This window comes from Typopeltis vanoorti, chromosome 5 (genome assembly GCF_054136105.1).
Source record: "Typopeltis vanoorti isolate ZY-2024b chromosome 5, IOZ_Tvanoo_1.0, whole genome shotgun sequence".
NCBI classification, from domain to species: Eukaryota; Metazoa; Arthropoda; class Arachnida; order Uropygi; family Thelyphonidae; genus Typopeltis; species Typopeltis vanoorti.
Genome location: NC_143553.1, coordinates 23,041,953 through 23,063,872, shown reverse-complemented (window position 1 = coordinate 23,063,872; position 21,920 = coordinate 23,041,953). Strand labels below are relative to the sequence as shown.

The window sequence follows — 21,920 nt, the reverse complement described above, 5'->3', positions numbered from 1 at the left end:
CATTCAAGCATCAAGTGGGCCTACCTTCTGCCTGAATGACAGCATCTACCCTTTGGGGCATGCATTCAACCAATTTCTGATATGGTACAATAATAATATTCTTTGCTATTTTCCAATGCAGAAGGAAAACAACTTTGCTACCTCCATATTGAGCCCAGCTAATTCAGTTGAAAATGTTCATATACATCATGATAAGAATCAAACCCCTGTCTTTCCCAGTCAAAGAGCCAATGATACTGGCTCTTTGACTGGGAAATGCCTCAATGCAGATTGCTGATGGTTGCTGGTTGCTCATTCTTTTCATTAAAAGCCTGTAATCTCTCTCACCTGCAAAACATACCTTACGCACCCCCATTATTTACATCTCTAATGACTGAGTCGTCATTCAACGTTATATGATCATCTTTTGACACTTTTGTCATTTTCCTAACTTCCACTCCCATATTTGTATTCATTCAGTTGCTTCTTCAGGCATTCACTTTCATCTCCTACATTTCACTCTGCATTTTTCATCAGTTCTCATCTCTTTTCCACTACATTTTCATTACTGCCATTGTTTTTTGTTTACTTTTGGTCATGTTATTTTCATTGGTCATTATATTCATTATAAGGATGAATGAAAAGAATAACAGTAATATTAGAGACCATGAAAATACACAACTACTCCTTCACATTTTTTCTGAAGTACACAAAATGGTGATCTGCTGGTGGCATATTGTGAAATGAATAATCTTGTGATTGAAGGAAGTTTATTTAACCATAAAGACATACATAAAATGATCTGGATAACACCAGATGATAAAACCAAAACCCAAATTGATCATATTGCAATCAATGGTAACTTTAGCAGTTCGATCTTAGATGTTAAAGTAAAGCGAGGTGCTGATGTATGATCTGATCATTACTTAGTAACAGTGAAAATTAAATTACAACTGCATAGGATTTTAAAAAAATTAGAAATTAGAACAAAAGGATAAAATATGATGTCTAAATTAAAAATAAACGAAATTAAGAAAAATTTTTATCTTATGATAAAAAATTCATTTCATATTTTGGAAAATGAGAATCCAGAATGTGAGAAAGTAGAAAGCCTCAAAGACATGGTTGAAATGCATTGGAAAAATATTTAAATGGTTTATATAATCCGACCACATAAGCGAGAGCTGTCATTGGAAGACTACCAAGAAGAGTCAATTCATGTTGAAGGGGAAAAAGAAATAAGGTGATGCACAAATTGGTCACCAACACGCGAAATCACGTGCTTTATATGTAAAATTTTCCAACTGTTATACAAGCAAAATAATTACCACTTTGAAAACTACAATGATCATAAAAGAGAAGTTAATTTTCCGACCTGTAATATTAAACACTCATCTCACAATACGAATTGATTACCCTATTATCGGAATGGATTATCCTTCTTTTGACATGTCGAAGGGTCTCGTATCTGTGGGCATACTATAACAAGGTTGCAAGCAATTGTTTGGGTGTTAAGAAGGGGGAAAAGAACATGGATTGGTTATCATATATCATACAAGACCTGGAAACTCAGAAGAAATGCATAAAGTTAAAATAATGTGTGCAGATGCTAAATCTCATAGAGCTAAAGAAATTCATTTGAGTAATTATGGAGAGAAAGACAAGTTAGTTAAAAGATTTGCAAGAGAAGATAAAAAGAATTATGTAGACAGTTTAGCAGAAGTACAAAAGACTGAAGACTGCAACATTAGGACACATTGGAAGACTGTATAGAATGACAAATAAAATAAGCAAGTAAATGTTATAAGAGATAAATATGGTCTGCTGCTAACTGAAGTGGATGAGATTGTTAGAAGATGGAAAAAACACTTTGATGAGATTGTAAATGTAGAAAACAATATAACTGACATAATTAGAAGTTCAGTAATGGAAGAACCTCTTACAAGCATAGATTTAATTATTAAATCAGAACCAATATCTAAAAATTAAATAATGAACATAATAGAGAAGATGAAAAGTGGTAACACTCCAGGCACTGTTAATATAGCAATAGAAATGCATAAGACAACTAAAGAAACTGCAGCTGATCTTTAACAATGTGCTAGAGCCTGAAAAGATACCTAAACAGTGGAATGAAGAAGCAATGCTAATTATAATCTCAAAGAAAGAAGATCTCACTAGATGTGAAAATTGAAGGGAAATTAGTCTACTGTCGGTACATGCAGAAATTTTCTGTAAACTATTGATAAATAGGATTAAAAATGAAGTAGAGAATATATTAAGACATGAACAAATTGATTTTAGAACAGGTGGCAATACTGTGCATCACATTTTTACTTTAAAGAACATCATTAAACAAAGCATAAAACTTGGAAGCCCATTATACCTAAATTTTATAGGTTTTGTTAAAGCATTTGAGAGGATCAATAGAGAAATATTATGGTTAATTGTTAAAAGTTAAAGCATCTGTAGCTCAGTCGGTATAGACGAAGCCCTTTGGTCGGAGAGACCTGAGTTCAATTCTTGCCCATAACGTGTGGAACCTTTATCTGGTCTCTTTCAACTAAAGGTGAGTTAGCCAGTCTCATACAAAGGTAGTCAGTTTTTTCAGCCAGAAACTCGGGTTTTTTGTCCCTCAGAACAGACGAACCATCCCCATGAACACACACAGATCTACAGTCGAAGATGTAACAGAGGAGTGACGAGCTGGCTGCATTCATTCGTCATAAACCCTCATTGGGGAACTCTACCCATCCTAAGGGACAAAGAAGGGAAGAAGAATTGTTAAAAGTTATGGAATTCCTGACAAATATGTGAGAATAATCAAAGAAATAAAAGTTGTGTTATTGCGCAGCAAACAACATCTGATTGGTTTAAGATATGGTCTAGTGTAAGGCAGGATTGTATAATGTCTGGTTTACTGTTTAACATACTTTACAGGTGTAAGAAGAGGAATGAAATGGAATTCGATGTTGCAATTAGCAGCTCTAGATTATGCTGATGACTATGTCATCAGCATAATCTAAAGGTTCTAATTGCGACGTAGAATTCCATTAGAGTGGCTTTGATGTAGATCCCAGAAGGAAAAGAGGAAGGCCTAAGTTAATTTAGCATAGAAATGATTCGAAAAGGAAAGAAAAATGACTGGCTGGAAGAACCGGTGAGAAGCTGAACTGGTCGGCAAGCCAGAGGTATCTGGAAGAAGTAGATATAGGTCTTACATGCCATGAGATATGAAGAATATAAATAAGGTCTTCCAGATCACCATCACTAGGATCCACTGTCCTGCCACCATATTTGCTGTGCAATGTAACCAATAGATAATTGGAAAAAGAGATCCTACTAGAGCTGCACTACTTTGGCCTCTGCTTTGGCAAGATGGGCAGTTGCAGATGGTCCGACCAGAATCATTTGACTAGTGGGCTTATCTGTAAATGTCAACAGTGTTGTAATAAATTATCTACTCCCTATGATCTGGAAAGGGGTTCTAAAACTCTTTGGTGCAGGTATGGTGTTCAGAGTAACCCTAGCATCCCAATTAATAGTCCATTTATTGCTTGTCAGTTAGTGGGAATTCATAAACGTGTGGCCAGACTTATGTGTTCCTCGAACATGTTGTTTATTTTTTAACAGTATATATTAGAACACAGAAACTAAGTAAATAATTAATTTACTAATAATTATTTAGTAAATAATTAATTTATTAATAATTTACTTTAATATAATTTAATTTATTAATAATTAATAAATTAATTATTTACTTAGTTTCTGTGTTCTAATATATACCGTTAAAAAATAAACAACAGTGGAAATTCATGTTTGCTCCGTGGTAAGCAAGGAGCTCTGGCACCAAACAAAAAACCCCCTTTATCATGAATTCTTCATCCTCATACTTTTCAGGGGGGCCTCACAAGGAATCAACCACATACTGAAACCATAGATACATAATTTGATAACAGAAGAAAGAAACAAAAGTATGCGATACCATTATAAATGTACCAGTGTTTCTAACCATGCAACAGGTAAAAAAAGCCAGTAGAAAAAATGTCACCCTTCTTTAAAACAGTTAAGAAACTGGAATTCTGATGATATCCTTGAGGAAACATGTCAGCAACATTCTGAAAAACTGCTGAGAACAACATCAATGGGTGGAATACCAGCTATAGTAACACTTCATTAAACACTTGACTCTTGTAGACGAGTGATATCAGACTAGGATCTCTTCGATAGGAAGTGACAGGTATGAGGCATATCCTTGACACGTGGGGATGCAAATGATACAAAACCTGTTCCTGGTTTCGACCAGAAACATGATCCTTACTTTTAATACTCCTAAGCCTCCAACATATGTGAAAGCAGGGCATCTCAACTGTCCTGTTATAATGTACATCCCTAATCTACTAAGATGCTTTGAAAGTCAGAAAAATTGACATACCCAAACTTCCTATCTTAGCTCTATCACCTGTGTCCAATGTGATAGTAAAGAACACAATAACTTGCTCTGCAAAGAAAGCTAACTGTCATGAAGATCATCCAACTTACCCCCATTCATGTCAGAAGTGGAAAGATGCAAAAGAAATAAATTTAATCATAAATGCATTAAAACAGAACTGGCAGAAAATGTGTCCTATCAACAGGAAGTTACCTGTTACCACCACCAGCTCATCTGAGATCCTCTTATGCTAAGAAGGCAGCAGTTAAGAAAATGTCAGTGGCATCTCAAACTCATATGCCTATTCTACCATAGAATAATTTCATAGTACCTGAACTTATCATTGTAAGTGCTTCTCTGTTGAGCATCAATCGCATGACCTGCACCTCACTCCAGGAATAACTCCAAAAATGGTTGCCCATGAGAAACCCCCCCCCCTTGTTAAAAAAATTATGGCAAGAATGTCACTTAAAGATGAACCACCAGATACATCCACAGAAAAAGTGGATACTTTTCATTCATCTACTTCGGTATCTACTGAAAGTAGATTAAACTTGCCAACTGATCATGACACATCAGAGTTTATGTCAACATGTGTTCGGTCTGTCTGGCGATTTTTTCTTGTGTTTTAAAATGACTGATTTTCATGATGAATGAATTTGCTTGAAGTTTTGGGAAAATCTTTCACAGAAATATTTGAAATATTAAAAACATGATTTGGGGATGAGACTTTAGGCTAAACTGAAATGAACAAGTGGTGGAAACGTTTTGATTATGGCCAAACTTCAGTTGACATTGGTCCCCATTCAAGACCACCATCAACATCAAAAATTGATGAATATGTTGCTAAAGTTCATGAAACCATCCATTCTAATCACCATTTAACTCTTTGTGAGGTAGCTGAAGAAGTCAACATTTCAGAAACTGTCATGAGATTCTTACGCAAAATTTAGGCTTGCAACGTACTGCAGAAAAATTTATGCCTCGTCTTTTGACTGACGATCAAAAATAAATTCAAGTTGATGTGAGGTAAGAGCTTTCCAATCAAGCTAAAAAAACATAAACTTTTTAAAAACATCATTATTGTGGGTGAGACATGGGTTTACAGCTATGATGTCTAAACAAAGGCTCAATTGTGGGTGTCAAAAGGATCACCACGACCCCAAAAAAGCAAGACAAGTGCAGTCAAACGTCAAAGTGATTATGACAATTTTTTCGATTCTGAGTGTTCACCCTTTATTTCTTTTACAAAGCAACACAGTAAACAAAGAGTATTATCTTGAGGTAATGCAGTGTCTTCATAAGGCATCAAAAAAAAAAAAAAAAAAAAAGCTTGATGCTTGGAGGGAAAACCAATGGAGTCTTCATCATGATAATATGTCTGCACACACACACACACACATTACTAATCCATCAATTTTCCAAACATGAAATAGTGGTTGTTTCACAGCCTGCTTACTCACTTGATCTCATAGCAGCAGACTTTTTTTTAATTCCACAAATTGAAATTGATATTGAAAGGTCGATATGTTTGAGTCAATTGACTCGATAAAGAAAAAATCGCTACTGAAACTGCACAGTATCCTGAAAGAAGTGTTTTCCAGAAATGTTTCAAAGGATGGAAGAAATGCTGTCAGTAGTGTATACATAGTGGAGGAGAGTACTTTGAAGGTGACAAGGCCGAATTGCTTCTAAGTTACACAGGAAAATTTTCATTTAAAAAGTGTCGGAATTTCACAGACAAACCTTGTATCTGTAACAGGGGCAGCAAAACTGCAGCACCCCCCATTTTTCTTGATATATAAATATATTTATTAATTTATTTATATTTGCTTGTAATATTTAATTTTATCAACAATCCTATACAATTCTCTTATTTTGTATAAAAAATAATAAGAATCCATCTTGTAGCACTTATTAAGTTGAAGGACACTAGCAGCACTGTGTTATCACAGTGTCATATGCTTGCATCTCACTATGACGTGCATATGCACGTCATAGTGAGATGCGAGCTATTAGCGTAATGTGGCACTGTCTGTCGCGCAGTTCCACTGTTGTTTATATGCAGTTTGAGCCAGTAGTAGAGTGTTCGTAGTGCTTATCAAGTTTATTCCTTCTCTTTAAATATTTGTACATTACAATTAAAGTAATGGATTTTATTTTTAAGTAATTTTGAATTTTACTAAACTGTATAATTTTATCAATAATAAACAATATTTTTTCATGTTTAATTTTTTTTTTAATTTTTACCATAATTTTGATATTTTATCCAAACACGTATACAGTGTATACGTGTTTGGATAAACACGATTTCAAGCTATGAGCTGCCACTGATCTGTAATATTGTCTATTGTAATATCTTCCAAATTACATAAGACAAATATAAGCTTCTTAGCTATATAGTTTAGTATTTTATTATGTACCTACTGAGAGATCACTTATAATGAATTTAACTTTCTGGTTAGGTACAGCATTGAATATTTTTTGTCACTTAGTGGAGCCACCAGTGAGAGTTTCATTAGTTTAGTTTTTTTGTTTTTGAGTTACTCAGTAAGTAGAGGGATCTTATAGGTCACTCGGAGTTTTTGGAGAGGTAATCACGCACTTTACATCAAATTTGTTGAACTTGGTCGATTTCAGGTCTGATGTTTCAGGTTAATGAAACATGAGTACATAGGTTGTGAGCAGCATTTATGTTGTTTAAATTGTGCAAACCAAGGCAACTCCAATTAAGGAAGATCAGACATGATGTAAACTCATCCCTTGATTTTTGTTGGACTGTAATAGAGGATGTTTCATCATTTCAGGTGATTCTCTGAATTCTCTTGAGTAAAAACAGTAATTGACGTGGAGCATTTCAGTTTTCATTTCAGCATCACATCAAGTCTGGTCTTCCTTAACCTATCATGACACACTTGTATCTCTAGTACTACACACTTTCCATTGTTTAAATATTTTTAAATATTTTTCACTAGAGATGTTAACTGTTATTACTTGCTTTTTACTTTATTCGTGTTATTTCCCGATAAAATTAAAGTATTTCATGAAATTTGTCGAAATAGAAACATGGTTTCTATTCATCATCTTTGTTTGTAGGTTTTCATCATCATCATCAAATTCCTGCCATGTACCCACAAGGGGTGTACAGGATATGATAGTACTACATGAAAAAATTATATCATTACTAACTTCCTATCTACAATTTTCTTCCAAATCAGCCTGTTACTTGTCAAGACTCCAACATTATCAGATCTTATATTTCTATCGTCTATGGCACTTTGTACCGTATCAATCCACCTATATCTTGGTCTTCCTCTGGGTCGTTTTGCTGCTAACCTGGCAGAGAACATTTCTTTTGCTAATCTTTCCTCGCCCATTTTGTTTTAGTGACCATACCACCTGAGAATAGGTCTGCTAACGCATTCCTGGATGCTGACAATGTCCAGTTCTTTCCTAATATCCTCGTTTTTAATAAGATATTGCCATTGATGCCATCTGTTCATGCCTATAATCTTTCTCAGAACTCTCATATCTGCGGTCTCTAGTCTTTGGTCAAGTGTTTTACTTCTGACCCAGCTCTCAGATCCATAAGTTAAAACTGGTTTGAACAGTGTCTTGTATACAGCTAATTTAGTGTTTCGACTAATTTCTCTCTTATTCCATATGAATTTATTCAATTGACTTCCCACCATACCAGCTTTGCTGATTCTGTTGTCTATTTCTATATTTAATTTACCATCTTCACTAAAAATCGTGCCTAAGTAGCTGAAATGTTTTACTTGTTCCACAGGTTCTCCATTCACAACACAGTTGACATTTTCACTGATTCTGCCTATTTTCGTTGTCTTTGTCTTTTTATTGCTGACCTTCATACCATATCTATTACAACAGTTATTCAATTTAGTCAGAGAATCTTGCAGACCTGTAGTGGATTTATTTAGAAGTATAACATCATCCGCATAAAGCAAAGGGCTGACATTACATCTCCAATTTTGATATCATGTTTAATACCACTTTCCTTCATAATGTGATCCATATAGATAATGAATAACAGAGGGGATAATGTGCATCCTTGTCTCACACCAGATTTAACATTAAACCATCTTCCTGTACTTCCTTCAATTCTAACTGCTGACTTACAACTCAAATAAAGACTAAGTATTGCTTGATATAATGCCCCACTGACACCATATAACTGCAGCGTATTAAATAGCTTCTCTCTTGGCACCTTATCATATGCCTTTTCCAAATCGACAAAACTTAAATACATATCTTTGAGGCAGATATTCCCATGCTTTCTCGACTATTTGTCGTAAAGTGAAGATCTGATCCTGACAGCCTCTGTTTGGCCTGAATCCAGCTTGTTCTTCACCAAGCTTTTCTTCCACAATTCTTCTCAACCGTTTCTCAAGTATACTTGCATAGATCTTGCCAGGAACACTCAGTAGGGAAATACCTCTGTAATTCTCACATTCAGTTTTATTTCCCTTTTTATATATGGGTGCTATGAGAGCTCTACTCCAATCATCGGGAATTCGTCCCTCTGTCCAGGCTTTCTGAACTATGCAGTGCAGCCACTGTAAGACTCTTATACCACCATACTTCAGCATTTCCGGTCGAATATCATCTACTCCAGCTGGCTTTCCACGTTTCAAGCCTTTGATGGCTTTTTCTACTTCAACTATGGATATGTATTCCTGCCTGCATGCCTGGTCAGTGTTTTTTAACACTGTGCTGTCATGTTTAAACTGCTAAATGAAACTGCTTGTTTCATTTAGCAGATTTTCAAAGTAATTACTCCATACTTCAAGGATATCTTTTTCTCCAGTTTTCATGTCACCTTTATCATCTTTAACTCCTTTTACAACACTCTTTCCTCCATTTCTAAGCTTCTTTAACAACCTCCAGAATATTTTGCCACCTTCTTGATATTTATTTTCTATATTCTTGCCAAAGTCCTCCCATGACTTTTGTTTAGCTAGTTTTACACACTGTTTAGCTTTCTTACATTTGTCTCTGTATTCTGTAAGAGTAAAAGCTGACTTATTTGCCAGGAACTTTTGGTATGCTTTCTTCTTTTCCTTCACTGCCTCTTTAACTTCCTGTGTCCACCAGGGAGTTCTGATTTTTTTATCCTTGCAGACAACCTCACCACATGCCTCTCTGACAGAATCAATCAATGTTTTCTTCAGAGTTTGCCATTGCTTTTATTCGCTTTAAAACTTTTTTACATGTTATTCTTTTCAATATGAAATTCAATTTTATCCTGCTCAAAACTAAATAGTGATCACTTCCAATTTCAAATCCTCTGTACACTGTGGTGTCCTGCACCAGGGAGAAAACATCACTATCAACAATAACATATAGAAGTTATATAGAAGAAATATAGAAGTTATTCATTAAAGTTAACTCTAATTAATATACTTTATATGCGTTGTTAATTCCGTAAACTAATTACCAGCAACAATAACATAGTCAATGAGACTTTTCTTATTCCTTGCCTCTTCTCTTCATGTGAATTTGTGCACATTTTTATGTTTGAACATGGTGTTAGTAATAACCAGTCCATGTCCTGAACAGAAATCCAACAGATATTTGCCATTATTATTAGCTTTGCTCTTTTCTCCAAATTTTTATATATAAAAAAACTATTTAAACTATCCTATCTCCACAGAAGCCTATGCATTGAAAAAACCTGAATATGTATTATTCTAGCAAATCTACTCTCAGTGAATCGCATACAGATATTAATTTTTTTTTTATATAATTTGGATTCGATATATAACATCTATATCACACTATTGATTACTATTGATATAGTACATTTGTATATGATAAATTAATTTCTTTTATCAGCTTAAACTTTTCAGTTTAAGCTGATGAAACACTAAATTAAAATAAATAAAGTATTATGATTATAAAAGTACACATTATTGTTCTTGAAAAATTTAGGTCCTTTTGACAGAAGATTTCATAGACCAGATGCTTGCTGATTTAGCAGGATTATCAAATCTAGACACAGTGAGATTGTTTTGTTTTATATATATTATTCTTTGCTAGATTTGTATACAGTAATACCTCAAGTTATGCGAGATAGTCTATGTAACTTGAGCAATTGGGGGTGGGGGACAAAAAAACGACTTCTATGAAGGGATGTTTATATGACCTGTAAATAGAATAAAACTAAAAAGTTAATGCATATGATAATTTAGTATAAATATCTGTGTACACAAATCCCACACATGCTAACCAAGGAGGAATGTTTTGAAAAAAAAATTGCAGTAATGCAAAGTCACATAATTCTGGCATGCATAACTGGACGATTTACTTTATAAAATTATGTAAAAAGTTACTTTTCCAGTTATTGCCTGTTTACTTCCCACTGTTTGTCTTTCTTTCATTGTTACACAGTGACCAGCATTAATTATGTTGAATTATGGAGACAAACTACCATGTTAGGGCACTTACTTTAAAGTAAATACATTCAATTTAAAGTAAAGTAAGTGCCCAAAAAAAAAAAAAAGATCATTTGTCTCCATAATTCTACACAATGACTGTTTGTCTTTAATTTCATTTCCACTTCCTTTTGACTTTGTCATTTTTGCCACTGCCATTTTCATTCTCTATGATACACTTCTGCAATTTCCTCTGAGTAGTTCTGTCATGTAAATAATGAATAGGTCATATTTCCAATCAGCAACCTTCTTCCAAATTGATTTATTATTTATGAGCTCTCATTCTTTGGATGCTCTTGAGTTGCGTAAAAACAGTAATCAATGTGTAGCATTTCAGTTTTCATTTCATCATCACATCAAGTCTGGTCTTCCTTCCATCACGACACACTCAATCTACTAGTAGTATACAGGAACTCACAAACCAGCAGCCAATGCAATAGCAAATGCACACTTTCCATTGTTTAAACATTTTCAAATAACTAAATATCTTTTATCTGCTTAAAAAAGTAAATAAATAAAATAAAATTTGTCATGTATATGATTAACGTGGTCTTGCATTACTTTCTCTCTTCTATTCATCAAGTTTAACACTGTATAGAACTAAATGAAGTAATGATCATGAGACTGTTTAAAGTTCACAGCTAAATAACTAAGAATATACCTACTGAAAATAAGAGCCAACAGGCTTCACTTCAGCGAAGTTAAATTATTCAAAATTAAGTGGATATTGAATACCACATTATTTCTTAGTCGAATAAGAAACTCAAAGATAGAAAATCTAATCTAAGAATTTCATGCCAAATATAGAAAACTATATAAAGTTTGGCGAGTCCAAGCATAAGCCAACACCTGGTAGTGCAATGCTAGGCAACTCTTAGTAAAAGTGGAGCAAGTTCCGATCACTGTTCTTAGTATTTTCTCATAATGTAAAACACAGCTCCTAGGAAATGTATTACTGTTTTACATTATGAGAGAAGGTCACTACTCGAACCGGTTTCGACCTTTTTTGAGGTGTTTTTAAGTAAAGACTTCTCTAAAAATTAGGCGATCCCCAGACCATTTTCTATGAGGGACTGGAGGACCGTCCAACTCAGCGTTGTTCCGCTCAGTGACAGGCTTACCCCGTCACCAATAAGAACTTCTCGGCGTTGGCGCTACCCAGTAGCAGGCTCACCCCCACCACCAGACAGAGCCATAATCTCAGTGGTGGCTCCACTTAGAGACAGGCAAAAACCTACCCCAACCAGAGCCTTTCATGCATCCAGGAAAACGAACTCATCAGTGAGTAGGCAGACCTAGATGTAATATGTAATACTAAGCAGAACGTTGCTGACTTGATGGGTGAAGCATAAATGCTTTTCATATTCCCCTTTGTCTGAGGGGGAGTTCTTTGAGTGGAGAGTTATTGAGCGTTAAGCTCACCCAAGAAGGGCAGTGAGATTAGCTGTGTTCAGCTGAGCATAGAATTGACTTGGGTCTTTTGTATTTGTAGAATTCTGTTTCATTGTAGTCTGAAGCTTGCTTGATCAGCGGGTTTGAATGATTGTCTTGGTGAAGAACTTTGCTGCTAGATCATGGAGGAGGGATGCAATATAGGGAGTGTTGACTTCTCGGTGAATCTGGGAGTTTCTGATAAACAATGGGGCATCCAGAATCATTCTCAGGCATTTGTTCTGTATCCTCTGCAGTTTTTGAATATTTGTATTCAAGGTGTGGCTCCATGTAGGAGATGCGTAAATGATGACTGGGCGTATTACCATCTTGTATATGAGTAGTTTGTTCCGGATATCCAGTTTACTTCTTCTGTTGATCATGGAGTACAGCTGGGTGATTGCTTTGGATGTCTTTGAGTTTATGTGTTTTATATGATTGGTGAATTGGAGTTTTTTGTCAAGTATGACACCGAGGTATTTGACTTCATTCTGCCATGGGATCTTAACACCTAGCAGGTGTATGTCTTCCTTGATCTGAAACTTCTTTTTGGTCAACAGGATGGCTGAATTCTTCAGTGGGTTTATTTGGATCCTCCAGTCCATCAGCCATTTCTCCAATGTGTGAATACTGTTTTGGAATCTTTTGATAGCTAGTTTGGGACTGAGAGATCTTGCTAATAAAACTTTATCATTTGCATATAATGCTGTGATTGTTGAACTTGGATTTTGTGGAATATCAGCTATGTAGATAGAAAACAGCAGGGGAGCCAGAAGAGAACCCTGCGGCATACCTGCCAGGATCTTGCGTCTGATTGATATGGTTTCATTTATTTTTACTTGCATGAATCTGTCTTTAAGGTAACTATCTATGATTTTTATTAGATTAGTTGGCATGTTAAATTTGATGAGTTTGTAGAGAAGATCCTGGTGCCACACCTTGTCAAAAGCCTTCACAGCGTCTATAAAGACCGCAGCAGTGTGGAGGTTCCAGTTGAAACCTGATGATAAATTCAACCAGTCGGTGTATCTGATGTGTGGTGCTGTGGTTTTTTCTGAATCCGAACTGCTCATTTGGGATAATACCTAGTTTATCTTTTGCTGATTGAAGCCTTGTAAGGATGACTTTTTCTGCAACCTTACCCAGGCTGGACAGTAGACGACTGATAGGTCTGTAGCTTTCGGGGAGTTGAGGGTTTTTTCCAATCTTTTTGATTGGTGTGATGTCAGCCGTTTTCCATGCTAAGGGAAAATATGTGAATCTGATTATTGCATTGATAATATTGACTAGGTGCACAATGGCTTTTCTGGGGGAGTAATTTGATTGTTCTGTTTGTGATTCCATCTGAACCTGGAGCCTTGTTGTTATTCAAGTGGGTTATGATATTTATAATTTCTGCTGGAGAGGTGGGTGTGATGGGTTCTGCCTTCTCCTTTTGTTCTGTTATAACCTGCCTGACTCTACGGTGAATCTTGTGGATTAGACTGATGTTTAAATTCTTGTAAGAGGGGTTACACTGAGTTTCCAAATTGTCAACCAAAGCTTCTGCTTTTTCTTTTTCAATTGGGGGTATGAGTTGCCTTTTAGTGCAGAGAGTTCTCAAGAATTTCCAGATGGAGTTATCCTCTGGGTTCAGATTGTTCAGTTTGGTTTCCCAATCTTGATTTCGATGTTTTTGTAGAGCTTCCAGGACTTGTCTATTTAAATTATTCAAAGTTGTTTTATCTTGTGGGGATTTTGTATTATGGTACCTCTTTCTGGGCTCTGTTTTTCAGCCTGATCAGGTCCATAATTTCCTCAGGGATCCGACCACTGGAATGAAAAACTGTGGTTTGTGTGACTGAAGCTAGTGCTTTTTTAATTTGGTAAGTGAGATTGTTGACTGCTATATCTATCTCCTCTTTGTTATGGATGATGGGTGTTGGGCAAATGTGGTCTGAGAGAGTTTTGGAGAGCTTTTCCCATGATATAAAGGAGTGTGGAGGAGAGAATTGTTCTTGTATACCGAGCTTGAGCAGAATGGGGTTGTGACCAGATGATAATTCGTTTAGCCTTTCTAGTTTGTATTGGTATCTGATGTTTCTAAGGACTGCAATGTCCAGTACATCTGATCTTCCATTTGGACTGTGATGAGTGGGCGCTGTGGGTCCTGCTATAACAATAGAATTTTGCATTGAGTAATGGTTTAGGGTGCGGCCTTTGTCATTGATTGTGGAGCTATACCAAGCTGTATGCTTGGCATTGAAATCTCCTGCCATCATGATGGAGTCTGTGGAGCCGAGAATGGAGGCCAAGTCATATACCAGTAATGGAATGCTGGGTGGTTTGTATAGTCCATAGATTTTGATACTGCCAGCATTGTTTGTATGGACTTCAATGCCTGTTATCTCTAGGTTTTTTGGTTTGTAGATTGGTCAGTACATTGTGGCTTATGTAGTTTTTAATGAATATGGCTGTGCCTCCTCCAATGGCAGTGAGTCTGTCTGTTTAGTACATTGCGTAGTTCCGTAATTTAGAGTTATTAGCTGGTCTGAGATGTGTTTCATTTACTAGAATTATATCGGGAGTATATCTGTGAGTGAACTCTTGTAGTTCAAGGATTTTATTGTTCAATCCATTTGCATTCCATGCAGTTATGGTAAGGGAGCTAGGCTTATATTTCCTATTGCTCATGATTGAGGGCTGTCAGAATGGAATGGGTACCTTGAAGGAATTTCTTCGTGGAGGATGGTGTAGGATTTGTTTTGCTGAATTCCTGAATTCAGCAAAACAAATTTGAACTGTTTTGTTCAAATTTGTTTTGCTGATGTAAGATTGGAGTTTGTAAATTCGTTGGAGGACGTATTCTTGGATCGTGCAGCCTCAGCATATGTTTTGGTTCTGGTTTCAGGTTGATTTCCTTTCTGAGTTGTCAAGGTGGAGGTTATTTGAACTGGATGGCAATTTGCACAGTTGCCCAGGGTGTTACTGCTGGGTGATGGATGAGCGGTTTTGGGAGACCTGTTGTTCTTTGGGTGTGCTATGCATATGCATCCTTTATAGTTGGCGAGGTGAGGACCTCCACAGTTTGTGCACTTAGCTGGCGTAGATCTTGACTTGGTGTGCTTATTATCTTAGATATCTGTGGCACTGTCCTGCTGATGCTCTCTTTCTTAGAGGTTCCGTAGTAATTCTGAGGCCACAGACAGCAGTCAGCTCATATATTTTCTTCTGGGTGTTATCAATCTCCACGAGTACTAAAGGCATTGGCCTTTTATCAGACCTGAGCATCCTACTTACTTTGATTGGGTCAGGCTCTGGTTGCTTAAATCAGCTGAGATTTTTTTCTGCAGCGATTCCTTCTGTGACGCCACGTATTACCACCTTTAAGGTCTTTTCACTCAGTAAAGCGAATGTATGGTAAGGAAGATTTTTGGTGTCCAGTAGCCTTGTCATCTGCCTGTAGTCAGTGATGGTGGCTGGCTGGATTTTGACTCCCTCATCTGAGTTTTTTGCCCAGGAGTATGTAATGTTTTGCTCCCTGAGGGCTGATATGACAGAAATCCATTTCTCCTTGTCCCGAAGAATAACTTGGTGGGGGGACTTCTCCAAGTTTTTCGGCACGTCCTGTGTGGGTGAGTCATCTTTCATAAGATCGTCTGCTGTTCTTCTCTGTTTGTTAGAATGCTCTTCTTGTGAGTTGTTATGACTGGGTTTTTTTAGATTATAAATTCCCCTTGGGTTTCTTCATCCTCTACTTCTGGATCATTTGTTTGGGCGTACAGGTTTAAATAACCCGGCCAGTCAGTCTCAAACTTTGCCATGATAAGTTTTAAAACTTCTAATGACTCCTCCTTGTTTAGAGTCTTAATCTGTTCCTGGATACCTTCCATATCAATCGGGAGTCTCCTGGAGTTATGTAAGGGCTATGAAAAAACCCTCAACAACGTGGGTTAGTGAGCCTACGATTCAGTTGCTTTTAGTAATTAATCAACAATGGCAGTTAGGCCTATTGAATCGCCCAATTACAGTCCACTTATCTGTGATGTTAACTTGCTGTTCTTGTATATAATTTAAAAACTATAATCGCATTTCTGCTAGTTAATCTAGCAGCTACACTACAAAACCAGATTTTCACATCATACTTGCATTACAGTAGTAGTCGACTTTAAATATCCTCGATCATTCACCTCCTAATCACCGTACCCAGCTAAAGGCAGAGAATTATGTAATACTAAGGTTTCAATAGTCAGAGCTTGTATCTTTACTGTACGAGTTGCAAAAAAGTGCACAAATACAATTACTGAAAATAAGAGCCAACAGGCTTCACTTCGGCGAAGTTAAATTATTCAAAATTAAGTGGATATCGAATACCACATTATTTCTTAGCCGAATAAGAAACTCAATGGTAGAAAATCTAATCTAAAAATAAATTACTAAGAATATACCTACTTAAAATAAGAGCCAACAGGCTTCACTTAAGTGAAGTTAAATTATTCATAATTAAGTAGATATTGAATACCATTATTTCTTAACCGAATAAGAAACTCAAAGATAGAAAATCTAATCTAAGAGTTTCATGCCCAGTAATTGTATTTGTGCACCTTTTCGCAACTCATACAGTAAAGATACAAACTCTGACTATTGAAACCTTAGTATTACATCTCAGTCTGCCTACTCACTGATGAGACCTCAAAAAAAGGTCGAAACCGGTCTGGGTAGTCATATTACTAGATACCTTCTCTCATAATATAGAACAGTGAGAGATAGGAGCTTGCTCCACCTTTACTACAAGTTGCCTAGCATTGCACTAACAGGTCTCGCTGAACTTTATATAGTTTTCTATATTTGGCATCATACTCTTAGATTAGATTTTCTATCTTTGAGTTTCTTATTCAGCTAAGAAATAATAACACTTAATTTTGAATAAGAATATACACGAATACCTTGTATAGTGTGGTTAATTGGTTCCAAGAAGAGTCCGTGCTATGCAAAACCGTGTTGTTCGAGGTCTATTTATAAAGGTTTTCAATTTAATTTGTTTATTACAAAAATTTAGGATAATAAAAATGTTTAAAAATGAAAAAAAAATGTTATTTTTATTAACCAATAAAATAATTAATAATAACTAAATAACAAATAAAATCTTTTTAAACTGATATAAAAGTTGTAGAAAACAAAACAAATATTGCTTCAATTTTAGCATGCAGTAATTTTACTTTTTACTAAAGTAGTCTTTTAGTGTTTGTTGAACCAGCCTTGTCTCTTCAAGTACTAGATCTCTGTAGCATTTGATGGCATTATTGAGACTTTGTCTCACTTTGATGCTTCTTTCCAAATTCGGGTCGGCATTTATGAGAAAGTCGGAAGCTTCGTCGATTTTTCTCACAACAGTTGAAAGGTCAGAAAAGGAAAATTCTTCAACCATGACATCAGTGGGGTGATCTTCATCTTCATCTGCTTCATAGGCTCGTTGTTGTTCCAAATCCAAAAGGGTTTCATCATCCAGATCATTTGAATGAGAATCAATACATTCATTCGCATTGTTACAATCTAAACTTGTAAAAATTAGATCTTTGCCCATCTGCACAATTTCTGTTGAGATTTCCTCTTTCTGAGTTGCAAAGGCAACAAAGTCCTTTGAACAATGCGGCAAGATATTATGCCATACGGCTCTCGTGTTGCTTTGAGTCACATCTTGCCAAGATTCATAAATATTTTGAATGGCATGTTTTATGTTAAATTTCTTCCAAAATTCACTCAAAGTCCAAGAATCTTCGTCTGTTGCAGTTTAATAACTTGAGCAAAAGTTCATCTTAAATAGTAAGCCTTGAAAGTGGAGATAACGCCTTGATCCATCGGCTGCAGAATTGATGTTGTGTTTGGAGGAAAAAAATGAATCTTGACATTTTCATCTAAGTCAGTCAATAGAGTTGGATGGCCTGCATTGTCTAATAAAAGCAAAATTTTGAAAGGAATATCGTTTTTTTTACAATTGTTTTTAACTTAAGGGCAAAAACAAGTTTTAAACCAGTCTTCGAAAATTGAACGAGTCACCAACGCTTTTTTATTCGAACGCCAATGAATAGGTAAATTGTTCTTTGTAAAGTCCTTAAGAGCTCTTGGGTTTTCAGCTCTGTACACTAACAGTGGCTTCAATTTTAAATCACCTGATGCATTACCTTCTAGTAAAAGTGTCAATCAGTCTTTTGACACTTTATACCCAGCTTGTGTTTTTTCCTACTCTGCTAGAAATGTGCGTGATGGCATTCTTTTTCAGAACAAGCCAGTCTCGTCAGCGTTAAAAATTTGATCATCTGCGTAGCCTTCCTTCTCAATACGCTACTTCAATTCTTTGGGAAATAATTCTGCAGTTTTAGTGTCAGCACTTTCGCTTTCACCTTGGATTCTTCCGTTATGGAGTCCCATACGCTTTTGAAATTGCAGAACCACCCGCAACTTGCTATAAAAGTTTCACTGGTTGTACATCCTTCATTTTTGCTTTCATTTTCTTTTATTTTGTCATATAGACTTGTTGCTTTTGCCTGGATTATCATTTGACTCAAAGGAATATTTTTCTGATTACAATCTTTAATCCAGATCATTAGAAGGCATCCCATATTTTTCATTGTAGAAGATCAATTTCTCGTGATCACTTTTGGCATATAAGAAGCATTGTCATTCCATGTTGTTTAATCTTTTCTTTGCTCTGAATAATTGTTCGTACAGATGACTCATTCATTGAATTCTCACGTGCTATTTTAGCAAACGAAGCGCCATTCTCGTGACATTTTATAATTTCAAGTTTCTTCTCTAATGTCAGAGAAGAGAACTACCAAGGAGGGGGGAGAGTGGATATGCAAACTTCAGTGAGACAGTTGAGTGTAAAAATGTATATAATGTACCCAAGCAGCACTAAGGACAAAAAATGGGAATGGGACATTTAGAATAACGCATCAAGATAGGGATGGGATAAAGGGATCACTGCATTTCATGTATATTAATGCCAGGAGTATTAGGAACAAGAAGGAAGAATTTTTGGCCTTGATTGGCTCTTCCTGGCCACAAGTTATTGGCATTAGTGAAACATGGCTGACGGAAGATGATATAGTTAGTGGGATAGAATGTGTAGGTTATAGTGTGTTTAGGAGGGACAGAGAGAATAAAATGGGGGGGGGGGGGGTGTTATTGATGATAGCTGATGAACTGCAGCCAAGGAGAATTGAAGTTGTATCGCAGGATAGTGAAAGGAGCTCATTTGAGGCTATTTGGTGTGAGATTGAGACTGGCAGAATAAAATATACAGTTGGGTGCTGCTATAGACCAGATGATGGAATAGATGGTGGAGATAGTATGCATAAACAAATTGATGAAATGAGTGGAAGGAGGGTAATTATTGTGGGGGATTTCAACTATGGTAATATTGATTGGAAGGAGGAGAGGACACATGTGAGGAAGGAAATGGATTTTATTCAATTATTAAGGGATAACTATCTGAGTTAGCATGTAATTGAAAATACTAAGGATGTGAGAGTGCTTGACCTGGTAATAGCATCTCACAATTTGACTGTATGACCATGTTGCCACCTATTGGTGAGAGTGATCATAAGGTCTTGACCTGGGAGGTGGCTAAAGGTGTGGAATTTTTGATTAAGACAGGGTATATGTGGAATTACCGTGCTGGCAAGTTTGACAAGCTTAGGAGATTGCTTGGATCAGTGCCATGCCATGTACAACTGCAAGGGCTCAATAGAACATGGGAAGTGGTCAAGGAGCATTTACAGGAGGTTATGGCTGATTGTATACTTAGGTTCTGAATAGTAAAACAAATAGGGGTTAAATGGATGAATAACACCATTAAGCTTGAGCTGCAAAAAAAGAAACAACTGTGGAGGGAATTTAACGAAAGGGGTGACCTGCAGGCACACGAACGGTATAAAGTGCAGGCCAGAAGGGTAACAAGTGTGGTAAAAACAGCAAAAGCCGATTATGAAAGGAAACTAGCTATGCAAGCAAAAGAGAATCCCAAACAGCTCTTTCAGTATGCTGTAAGCAAGAAAAAACTGTACGTGGCAAAATGATTTTAAGGAATGACGATGGTAAGAAGGTCACTGAACCAGTCGATATAATGGAGTTACTGAGCGCGCACTTTGCAAAAGTATATCATCCAGGTGGTGACATTGAAAAAATGAAAGAACCATTAGTTTATACGGGAATTGTGATGAATGAAGTGGAGGTGAATAGTCTATTACAGAACCCTAATGTGAATACATCTGTGGGATTGGATGGTATACCGGCACGGGTCTTGCGTGAAGCAGCTAAGGAATTATCAGAACTCGACTGGTTCAGGAGGTCACTGAATCAGTCGATATAGTGGAGTTACTGAGCACGCACTTTGCAAAAGTATATCATCCAGGTGGTGACATTGAAAAAATGAAAGAACCATTAGTTTATACGGGAATTGTGATGAATGAAGTGGAGGTGAATAGTCTATTACAGAACCTTAACCCTAATGTGAATACATCTATGGGATTGGATGGTATACCGGCACAGGTCTTGCGTGAAGCAGCTAAGGAATTATCAGTGCCCTTGACCATGTTGTTTAATCTGAGTCTCGGGTCTGGTTTAGTCAAGAAGGCGTGGAAAGAGGTGAAAATAGTTTCACTGCATAAAGGAGGATCCAAGACTATGGTGGCAAATTACTGAACGATCAGCATATCAGGAGTCGTTGTCAAGGTCTTGGAGAAAGTAGTCAAGGGAAAAATACAGGAATGGATTGATTAAAATGAGATACTGTACAGGGGACAGCATGGCTTTGTGAAGGGTAGATCATGCCTCAGTAACTTGATCAAGTTTTATAACAAGGTGACGACAGAACTGGATAAGGGAAATGGGTTTACAGTGATACTGGCTAAGATTTGACAGGATACCACATGGAATTCTAATCAGTAAACTACAACATATGGGAATGGATATACGGTTGGTGAGATGGATAGGTGGGTGGTTGATGGAGAGATATCAAAGAGTAGTTTATTCAGGAGTAGAGTCCAAAAGATGGCCTGTGACTAGTGTGCCGCAGGGTTCTGTTCTTGGACCACTGCTGTTTAATCTGTTCATTAACGATATAGGGAAGGATCTAAGTGGAACATTTCATTTGTTCACTGATGATGCAAAGTTGGGTAGGGTGGTAGTGAATGCAGAAGATGTCAAAGTCTTACAGGATGACTTAGATAGATTGGAGTTCTGGGCTAAGGAGAATGGATGTCAATTTAATGTGACAAAATGTAAGGTTATGCATTTTGGGGTGAAAAGATTAGCAGCAGTATACCACATTGGTGGAACTGTACTCCAAGAGATTGATGAGGCCAGGGACTTGGGAGTGTTGGTGGATAGGGAGATGAAGTTTAGGGGGCACATTGCAAAAATTGCTAAATCAGCTCATCAACTCACTTGGTTGTTGAAAAATACCTTGACGAGCAGAGACAAGCAAGTTATTGTACCTCTGTACCGAGCCGTGATAAGACCTCATCTTGACTACTGTGCCCAGATTTGGTCACCTCGGTTCCTTCTTGATGGGGAGGAGGTGGAGAGGATCCAGAGGCGAGTGACTAAGATAATAGTGGGTGTATGGAATGAACCATATG

At 36.6% G+C, this 21,920-nt stretch overlaps 1 protein-coding gene across 4 annotated transcripts in view; it reads left to right on the top strand.

Moving 5' to 3' along the window:
• Positions 1 to 21,920, top strand: part of Su(fu) (suppressor of fused domain protein) — a 494,976-nt gene that overhangs the window by 415,165 nt on the left and 57,891 nt on the right. For 3 of the 4 annotated variants that reach the window (XM_090393061.1, XM_090393064.1, XM_090393063.1), the window contains one exon: positions 10,364 to 10,432. The exons of the other annotated variant lie outside the window; for it this stretch is intronic. In XM_090393061.1, coding sequence (XP_090249187.1) covers positions 10,364 to 10,432 — 69 coding nt within the window. The remainder of the gene's footprint in view (positions 1 to 10,363; positions 10,433 to 21,920) is intronic. 4 annotated transcript variants of the gene reach the window in all.